This window comes from Symphodus melops, assembly GCF_947650265.1.
Source record: "Symphodus melops genome assembly, chromosome: 5".
NCBI lineage: Eukaryota > Metazoa > Chordata > Actinopteri > Labriformes > Labridae > Symphodus > Symphodus melops.
Genome location: NC_136695.1, coordinates 21,441,176 through 21,450,062, shown reverse-complemented (window position 1 = coordinate 21,450,062; position 8,887 = coordinate 21,441,176). Strand labels below are relative to the sequence as shown.

The 8,887-nt window shown below is 42.3% G+C and overlaps 2 protein-coding genes across 4 annotated transcripts in view; both read right to left on the bottom strand.

Annotated features, from left to right (window-relative positions):
- The window catches only part of ttyh1 (tweety family member 1), a 19,084-nt gene extending 18,136 nt beyond the window's left edge, over positions 1-948 (bottom strand). The window contains exon 1 of one of the 2 annotated variants that reach the window (XM_079342806.1): positions 84-948. The gene's annotated coding sequence lies outside the window, so the exon portion shown is untranslated. The remainder of the gene's footprint in view (positions 1-83) is intronic. The other variant, XM_079342807.1, reaches the window with a different exon arrangement.
- A 691-nt stretch (positions 949-1,639) lies between these two features.
- Positions 1,640-8,858, bottom strand: leng9 (leukocyte receptor cluster (LRC) member 9). 2 transcript variants are annotated; one of them, XM_079342811.1, is made up of 8 exons: positions 8,218-8,858; positions 6,548-6,641; positions 5,745-5,860; positions 5,508-5,601; positions 5,275-5,402; positions 4,909-5,170; positions 3,892-4,003; positions 1,640-3,805 (listed from the first exon to the last, which is right to left on the bottom strand). In XM_079342811.1, the coding sequence occupies exons 1-8, from the start codon at positions 8,327-8,329 to the stop codon at positions 3,143-3,145; spliced, it is 1,581 nt and encodes a 526-aa protein (XP_079198937.1). In that variant the 5' UTR covers positions 8,330-8,858; the 3' UTR covers positions 1,640-3,142. The 2 variants fall into 2 exon arrangements, with proteins under 2 accessions (XP_079198937.1, XP_079198936.1); XM_079342810.1 differs by having other exon boundaries at positions 5,275-5,601; positions 8,218-8,857.
- Positions 8,859-8,887: the final 29 nt, after the last annotated feature.

Below are 8,887 nucleotides of genomic sequence, written 5' to 3'. Positions count from 1 at the left end.
GCATTTACATATATTTGGCTGGTAATGATGATTTAAGCAGCCACATGTTCAATTCAAAAGAGAGAGAGAGATCAGTGTCTTACCTCTATCGGCTGCGTTGGGAGGTTTCTCTCTCCTTCTGTCTCTTCTCTTCACCGGTGTCCGTGAAATATTTACCCTCTCAAAGCGGTACACTGCCAGCCATCAGCGCTTGATGCTCTTGAAAAAACATCATCCTGAAAAAAAAAAAGGCTTGCTGACATACCAAAAACAGGTCAAAATGGGGAGAAAAAGGGGGAAAAAGAAGCTGGTAATTCTTGCATTTATTGAAAAAAAATTAAAAAGCCGATAATTGTAGGATTGTCTGGTGACAGTGGAGAGGTGCTTGTGGTGATGGATAGGAGAGGAGCTCTCAGCGAGAGCGAGCGAGTGAGAGAGAGAGAGAGTCAGAGAGCAAAAGAGAGAGAGGGAGAGAGAGAGAGAGAGAGAGGGGGGATTAAGACTGAGGAGACACCCCTAAGGGACCCTTTATCGTTGCATTGTAGCTCTTCGTAGTTTAGCGCCCGTACGACTCCACAACACTGCAGCAACACGATATTGCCCAAAGATAATTAATCTGTTAACGGGGATTAGAAGGGGTCCAGCCCCTCTCTCGCTTCATACCCAGATACCAGAGGCACACTTCTACAGCCAACCCCCACCAACATCCACCAACATTCCCATCGACCTGACCAATCTGTGCCCGGTTTTCCAGCCTGAACCTTGACCAGATTACTGCGAGAAGGGCTAAAGAATGCCAACCTACTGGCCAACTGTGAGTGCTGAATGATTGAGCAAAGAGGTTTGGTTTAGAAATCCACTCGCAAGTTAGACACAAATGATTTAACTGGAGTTGTACTGGGAAGTTAGAGATTAAATTAGAGTGTAACAGGCACACAGATTATTGAGGGGAGGAGAAAATTCAGGGGAGAGCAACATTAGATAAAGAGGAGGGAAAAAAGTGGGTTCCCATGGAGGGATGCTGAGAGAAGAGGGAGGAGGGGGAGAGAAATGGAGAAAACAATGAATAGAGAAGGGGAGGGGGGGGGGGGGGGGGGGGGGGGGCATGCAATGGATTTTTAAAAGGCAAAAGCAGTTTTCAGCGGCGGCTGCAGAACAGCATCAGCTCTGATTCAGGGGACAGGAGGCTGAGGAGACGTTCAGCTGAAGTGATGGAGAGGGACCTGATGGAGATGCTCCATGGGTGATTGGTCTGCAGATTTGAGCTCTAATGGCAGCAAAAAGGAGTAAAAAAAAAAGAAAAAGAGTATGGTGTTTTTAGAGAAAGGGGGGCAGAAGCGAGCGAGCAAAGAGGGAGGGGGCGGCGTTGGTTTTTCTGTGTCACTGAAAGGGAGTGGGGGAAGGGAGGAAAAGGAGATAATGCGAGCGAGGGAGCAAACAGTAAAGAGCCAGAGAGCATACTCACTGACTCATATAGACTATGTATAGTGGAAGAATCTGTGTGGAAGATGAGAAAGACGACAGAAAATTATATTATGCATGCAAGAGTTGCTGAGGGAGCGTTCACGCAGCCTCCGTGTGTCTCAACGTTAGAGCACAGCAACAGTACAGCATCCAGGACATCCATCACTGCGATGATAAAAGATCACAACACACAGGATGTTTTAACAGCCAGTTTTATATTTAATGACCTTTACAATAAAGTCTGTACCATTCATAGAAAACAAGCATACAAAGACTTCCGTTGAAAACAGTGCATACAATATTCATAGATAACAGGTTGTATCATTAAGAGCTGCAGATTACAAGCACTTTGGTTAATTCATGGCCGTAAAGAAAATGTAATCTTTTCCCCTCATAAACAATCTATGTCTGGCCCTTAAGCCTTAACAGCGAGCGCAAACGTCCCGTCTCTGCAGCAATAAAAACGTAGATATCAAAGTGAAGTATGTGTGGCGTTCCCCGTACGCCTAGTTTGTTCCACCAGATCATAAAAAGGGGAAACCATTATTCCCCATTGTTCAACTCATGGGTTCTTTATTTTGAGAAGGTTGGTATTCTGCTCTTCATTTCTAGTGAGCTTCGAGTCCAAAAGATCACGACAAATCCTTTCAACTGTCTATTAGTGTGCGACTCCAGGTGAACAGCTGGGGATGCTTACACTGGCTGTTTCTCAGGGCTTATTTTAGAGTTTGCAATTCGACTAATTCTGCAAAGACCGTCGATCATGGTGATGGATAGATCTGTTACTTAATGTCTTACAGAAATACATTACATGTGGTCCATTACATTTAAGAAGATAGTAAGACAAATTAAGAGCAATCAACATTTACTTAAAATGGAGAAGCTAAAACACACACGTTGCTTGCATCTTGCCCAAATTAAAATAGTCATTTAATAGATAGATCCGACAGGTTTGTTTTAAGAAATCACGTCTGATAAGGCCCAAATAGAATTAGAAATGAGCAAAAACAATAAACCTTCTGTGCAGCACGGCAGTCTCATGCTCTGTATTGAATCCCTGATTAAAGTCCCTAACAAATAAAATTCTGTTCAACTCAATTATAGGCTTTAAAACACATTTCATTTCAACAAGTTCTGAAACGTGAAATAACAAGCAGCCTTGTGCAGACTGAAGTTGAGTTAATTTGTTGCGTCTGTCTTTAATCTTCATTCAGTGGGACTTCGTTTACGTTCTTCTGTTCAGCCGCTAAAGGAATCGTCTGCACTGACACCACGTTTGGGACAGAACATCTCTGACATACATTTATTTATTTCATCCAGAAATATTAAAGGAAATGTCGTTAATTGATGTAAATACATTGTGAAATAAAACTGTTTTTTTCCCCAGACCTCTTATTTTTAATGTAACTAATAGGTATCGTGTAACGTGACGTTTGGTTATGGCACGGTGCGTTTGGCGTTTTGTCACGCTGCATCGAGTTCATTTGTTCTTCCTTCAGACCTTCCTTTTACATTTAAAACCCTTCATTAAAGTGCTTCTGGTCGAATAAATAAACAATTAAATCAAATTTAAAACTTAAAGAACAAACACCAGATTTGGTTATAAAAGGCCGCATGGCCAGCGTAGTTACACTCGTCCATGTATCTCTGACTATTACTGTACATGTAGGTAGTGTGTGCATGTTCATAAACTCCTCTATCATCTCAGAGTTACTGTGCACAGAATCTCATAAAATCCGTCTACTTTGGGGCCACCCATGGCACAAAGGTGTAAGGTGTTTATTGGCAGACGACCAAAGTTTAAGCCCTTCCCCACCTTCAGCTCCCCCACCCCTTCAAACATCCTCTCCCCTTCAGGGTCCTTTACCTTGGCCAGTGTGAGGTGGTAGCGTGGGTTGAAGGAGTCCCTGTGGAGCAGGCCCTCCTTCCTGTAGGCCTCCTGCATGCCGCTGTTGAGCTGCTGGAGGAGGAGCTGAGGCTGGGGGCTCAGGTACAGCACCTTCCCGTTGAAATGCTTCAGCTTCACGGGAAAGGTCAGAGCAACGGGAGGGTTACGATCCAAATGAGCGAACCGTCGGAGGATTTCCCCGGCAGCGGCCACCTCAGCAGGGCCGGGAAGCACCAGGAGGCACAGGGTGACATGGAGGCTGGAGGCAGTCAGCCAGTGAGGGGCAGAGGAGGGGAGGAGGGAGGTGATCTCCTCCTGCAGCTGCTGGAAACTAGAGAGGACGGCGGGAGTGTTGGCTCTTAAGGTGATGAAGTGTGTGGGTCGTTTTTTAGGGGGGCGACCGCCACTCTTCTTCTCCCTCTGCTCCAGGGGTGCTGATGGATTCTGGCAGATGTTGAGAGCTGCAAGATGACTCTGGGTTTAAAAGAAGGCGAAAACACATGTTGAATCAGCCTGTTCAAAAAAAAACACATCTTACTGACAGTGTTTACTGTACTCACCAAAGCATCGTCCTTTCCTTCCCAGCTCTCTTGCCATTCTTCCGACACTTCCTCTTTTACACTCTCTCCTTCTTTCGGGGATGAGGAACTTTGGTCTGTTGAAGTCTCCGGTCTAAAATTAAAACAGCTGAGTTAAATCACTAAAGTGGGAGTAGAGTAAGCTTGATTTTCTTGTCAGACATGACACATTTTGGTGCAAGTCCTAAAAACAAACAGTTGAATGTTTATAAAATAGATTCAATGTTGTGACTTAAGAGCACGGTAGTAAAAGTTTTCTCTATGTGAACAAATAGCTCGTCAAAACGTTGGCCGAGAAATGTCCTGGGGAGTAAATCCCAAGCTAGATAAGAGGGTCTTCCGGAGGTTTTCCGACGGTTCTCTTTTGACCCGTCTAGATCACCATGGTAACTTCCTCCGAATGTTCTAACCTTGTTGCGATCCCTTCGATGTTCAGAGTCACGGCTTTAAACCCATCGTAAAGTGCGGTCATTTTGAATTCCTTATTACCTGTGAATGTTCTCCACTTTCAGAAGAGCTCCTCAGATGATGTGATGTGTTCATGTAAACTTTTAGAATCCTGATGTTACGTTTGTAATAACGAAGCTGTGCGGTCACAGCAACACATCAATCACACAACAGGAGCCTGTAGATTCAGTTAGTGATGTCACTTTTCATCATCCCCCATTTTCACATGCCTCTTTGAATTTAGCAAGATTTTCAGTTTGGTTTCATTTCAGGCAACGTGGGGCATCAACTACTCCTTTGTAAAAGTTGGAGCGGGCAATGTTTTAAAAAAAATAACTGGTCTCTCATTAGATTATCAAAAACACTGTTAATAAATGTATCTCTGCAGATCTATATCATTTAGTCACTTCAGCAAACTAAACACGCTGTCTCACTTTAATGCTAAGTTTACGTTGAACAAACGGCAGGACGAACCCGTGGGCACGAAAAAACAACATTTTGCATGTGTTGCTGTCCGTCACTTTAAGTCTATGTACGAACGAACATGCAGACCTTTCATGAGCCTCCTCCGCAACACGTGCTCCTTGTGTTTCCTGTTGTTCCTGAGAAGGGTCTCTTCCACACTGAGGAGCTGCTGCTGTTGAGTCAGCGGCGTAAATATTCATCTCCCTCTGCTTCTCCTCTTCCAGATGTGTGTCGTCTGTATGAACACGCTCCCCTGTTTCACTCTCCTCCTGCCCACAGGCAGCAGGTGGCTGCTCTTCTGTTGTTTCGAGGAGCTCTTGTTGTTCCTCTTTGTTTTCCGTGTTCAATTCTTGTAAAAACAAAATGGTCACATTTCATCAGTGTGCACTTTTTAATGTGTGCTGGCTCTTTGACAAGTGTATTGCATTTTAGCATAAACAGGTCTTCTCTTACTCTTTACTTCCTCGTCCCCTCCAAAGGGGGGAGCCAGAGATTGACCGGTGGATCCAAACACCCTGTCAGTCCTGCTGTGACGATCCCACACACGGTATCCTCTGAGCGTGAAGTACTGGATCCTGTGTCTGGGGAGGGCCAGATCAGTGGTGTAATCACAGTCACAGGGATTGGTGTCCCAGTTGAAGTCACAGAAGGGACGCTCCAGCACACCCAGGAAGCGATCCACGTACCCAACGACAAACTCTGATGCATCCACTGTGGGGTCCCACAGGATCCGGGAAATAACGTCATCTGCTGTGCGCATGCGGGGCTTTTTTTCAACCTCTGTTTGAGGATTACATGAAGAATGTTTTTGACAGATTAATGTGAGGAAAAAGTGAGTCATGATCAAATGAAGTCTGACTGGCGGTAGGACAGTGTGATGTCATTAGCACATGATATAAGGAACTATCGGGACCTGAGCTGACCTTTTGCATCATATGTGGGCTTCTTTGGTTTGTTCACTTTCTTCTTGTATTTTTCTTGACCTGGTTTGTCGTCCTGGTCAAGAGCTGCAGCCCCTGAATCATCTATTGAGGGGTCACTGAGAAAGAGTGCAACAACAGAGGAAAAAACATGTTCAAATAGAGTCTTAATCCTGTGTGACACTGATTCAAGTAAAAGTAATGAACTTTGTATACCATCTGTATTTAGTTATGACTAAGTCTCGTTGTTTCTTGTGAACAATATAAATAATAACTGACATCAACAAGAATAAAATTACACAATACACTTGGCTATTTTTCTTAAAGATGCTTTTTTTCCAAAACCAGAAAAAGCAAAGCAAAAAGGAAAACATATTCAGGCACTAATAGTTGTGCTGCAATTGTTTTCAACTCCTCAACGGATTCAGCTGTTAGAAAAGTATTATATGTGGAGGTGAAAGGAGACTTTAGAGGCCACCAGTATCAGATACAACTTATCAATACAGAGTTTTTCAAATCTATGTTGAATCAATACTCACATGTGAAATGACAGTTACTGTGGCTGAAACAGCCTTTTTTTGCCATTTTAATGCATTTCAACTTGCAGTCACAAACAAGGTTTAGATTCTACATCCTATAAATTCTATGAGCATTTAACATCAAGAACAGCTTCTCTGAGAGTGCAGGAGGTATTTGCAAAACTCATTTAATGTTGCTTTCATTAATTACAAGAAGTTAGGCACGCTTCAAAACTGAAAGTCACTCTACATCCTGTTTGTGAGTTTGCTAAGATAAGGCGAGCAGACCTGTGAGACAAACGACATCTCTGTCCGAAGTGACACTTTCCCATCAGGAAAAACTGACACACATTGACTCCGCTCTGATCCTGTCGTGCTGACTCTGTGGATGAAAGAGAAAGACTCAAAGTGAGCAGGACTTGTGGAATTAAATTACAATGCAATGGTGGATAGTAGATAGAGTTGGAAATCAGAGAGAGAATGACATACAGGAGAGAAAACACAGGTCGGATTCAAACCCTGGGCCTCTGGCTTGGAGCACCCCAGCCTCCGCACATGGACCACACGCACTAACTGCTAGACGCCTGGCCTCCCCTCACACTGAATCACAACCGTTCTCTCTGACAATCAGGCAGTGGGTGTAGAAAAGAGAGAGGGCCAAAGGAACAACGCAGTACATCCCACCAGTTTATATCAGTTATAACACTGACCGTACTCTCAGCTTGTTTCTTCACAGAGTGCTCATTTTAATTCATTTAAATACTTTAATAAATGAAAATAAAAATAAGAAATAACCATTTCCATTCATATTACTCCTTAAACCTGAACATTATCTGTGCATCCAATGTGTCTTAATTGGACAATGTTACAGAATATTAAATACATAAAATTCAATAAACGTTATTTGGTAATTCTCATATAAAATCAGGTTTGATACTGCAATCAAGATCGTGAACATAGTGCTGATTTATTCCCTCGAGGACACTGACTCTGGGTGTAACAAATGTGTATAACCCTTGACTTCCTCTCCATTACACTTCTCAGGGGGTCTAAATCCGATAACAGGTGCCAATGACTTTCTCCAATGGGACTCAAATGTCAGCCAAGTTCGTTGAGATGTGCTTGACTGTAAAGCTGAACACACACCACCAGCCTTGTAATGAATGTTGTATCCAGACCAAACACTGGAAGTGACTCACGACCAAAATCCTTCAGTTATTTGCTGTCTTTATCTCTCCTTCCACTGAGACAGCACTGGCTTGTACTGGAAAACATGAGCATACACTTTTTGTAAAGTTTCCAGACAGTACAGTAATTGGGTAAAGAAATAATAATGAATTTCCTCTGAAACTTTATTGGATTTCAGTGGGAGTGAATGCAAACACAAAGGACAAACTCTTCTCAACGTCAAAATACTTCTGGTATATGACTCACTTCCCAGCTCCTGAAACTGGTCCAGCATTAAATGTTGGCAGAGTTTAGTGGTCAACAAGCTTGTTGGAGAGTCCCCTTTAGTTTCAGCCACAAGATGAGATAGCAGTTACCAGAACTCAACTTCTCACTCTTATACGGAAGTGAATCACAGAAGGAGGACTTTGATTAAATTCAACAACATAGAAAAGATTAAGACAAAACCCAGTGATGTGATTTCAAAGCATTTCTATAAAGTAGGATAAATAAAAGCCTCTTCAAGGTTACTAGGCTACTTTATATCGACTCATTTTACTACTTATTAACTGAAGTTGAAAAAAGTGTGTGAAGAATCCTTTTCAACAGATGCCGTTTATCATGCTGTTTTGTGTAATTTATAATATTTTTATGTTGTTCATGTTTTATGCTAATTTTATGTCTTGTTTTGCTGGACGCACTTTGAGCTGCACACCTGTATGAAAGGTGCTATACAAATAAAACATTATTATTGTTATTATTATCATCATCACAAAAATAGGTTAATTTACCTGCTGAGGAACTGGGGTCAGGTGGGACCTCCACCTGGTCTGTGACTGTCCCACTATTCCTGTGATCCTCTTCTTGAGCTGGGTTCATCTCCAATCCGTCCTCCGATGCCATGCCGAAGACTAATAAAGTTTGCCTCTAAACCTTTAGCTTGAACTGCTTTAAACTAACACAAAGTCAAATAATGACCGGACACTCCTTAAGAAGGAAAATTGAGTTCACTTTAGCTAATGCGGAAGTGGTTTGTTAAGAGGGTTCTTATTAAATTCCGCGAACCTTCAAAAATTAAAATAAATATTTAGAAGTCACACCTAGTTAAATGTTTTTAAAGTAAAAACGTCTTTAACATATATTTACAAGATATATATGATATATTTAGGACATTATCCATAAAGGTACACGAGGCTCGCTTTAAATCAACCTTTGACCCAGAGTTTGTTGTCTCGTGGGGAACCTTGGGTAATGAAGTTCTCTATTTTAGTTTCGTCTTATTTTACTTTCCTTGTGATTTTTAAGAAAGTCTTGTTCGAGAAAGTGAATTATTTGATAACTGGTTTTCTCGTTTTCTGAACAATACGTCGTGTATTTTTTAAGTTAAAGGTTAAATTAGAGGATAAAAATAAAGAGATGCCGTCAACTGCCATGCGTCACTTCAGCTCGAGCGCGTGACTG

Excerpts from the sequence above, each read along its gene's own strand:
- leng9 (XM_079342810.1), bottom strand. The coding sequence starts at position 8,329 with ATGGCATCGGAGGACGGATTGGAGATGAACCCAGCTCAAGAAGAGGAT. Across the intron at positions 5,171-5,274 it reads AGGGGACGAGGAAGTAAAGA|AATTGAACACGGAAAACAAA; the intron begins GTAAGAGAAGAC and ends TGTTTTTACAAG. Across the intron at positions 4,004-4,908 it reads GCGGAGGAGGCTCATGAAAG|ACCGGAGACTTCAACAGACC; the intron begins GTCTGCATGTTC and ends TTTTAATTTTAG.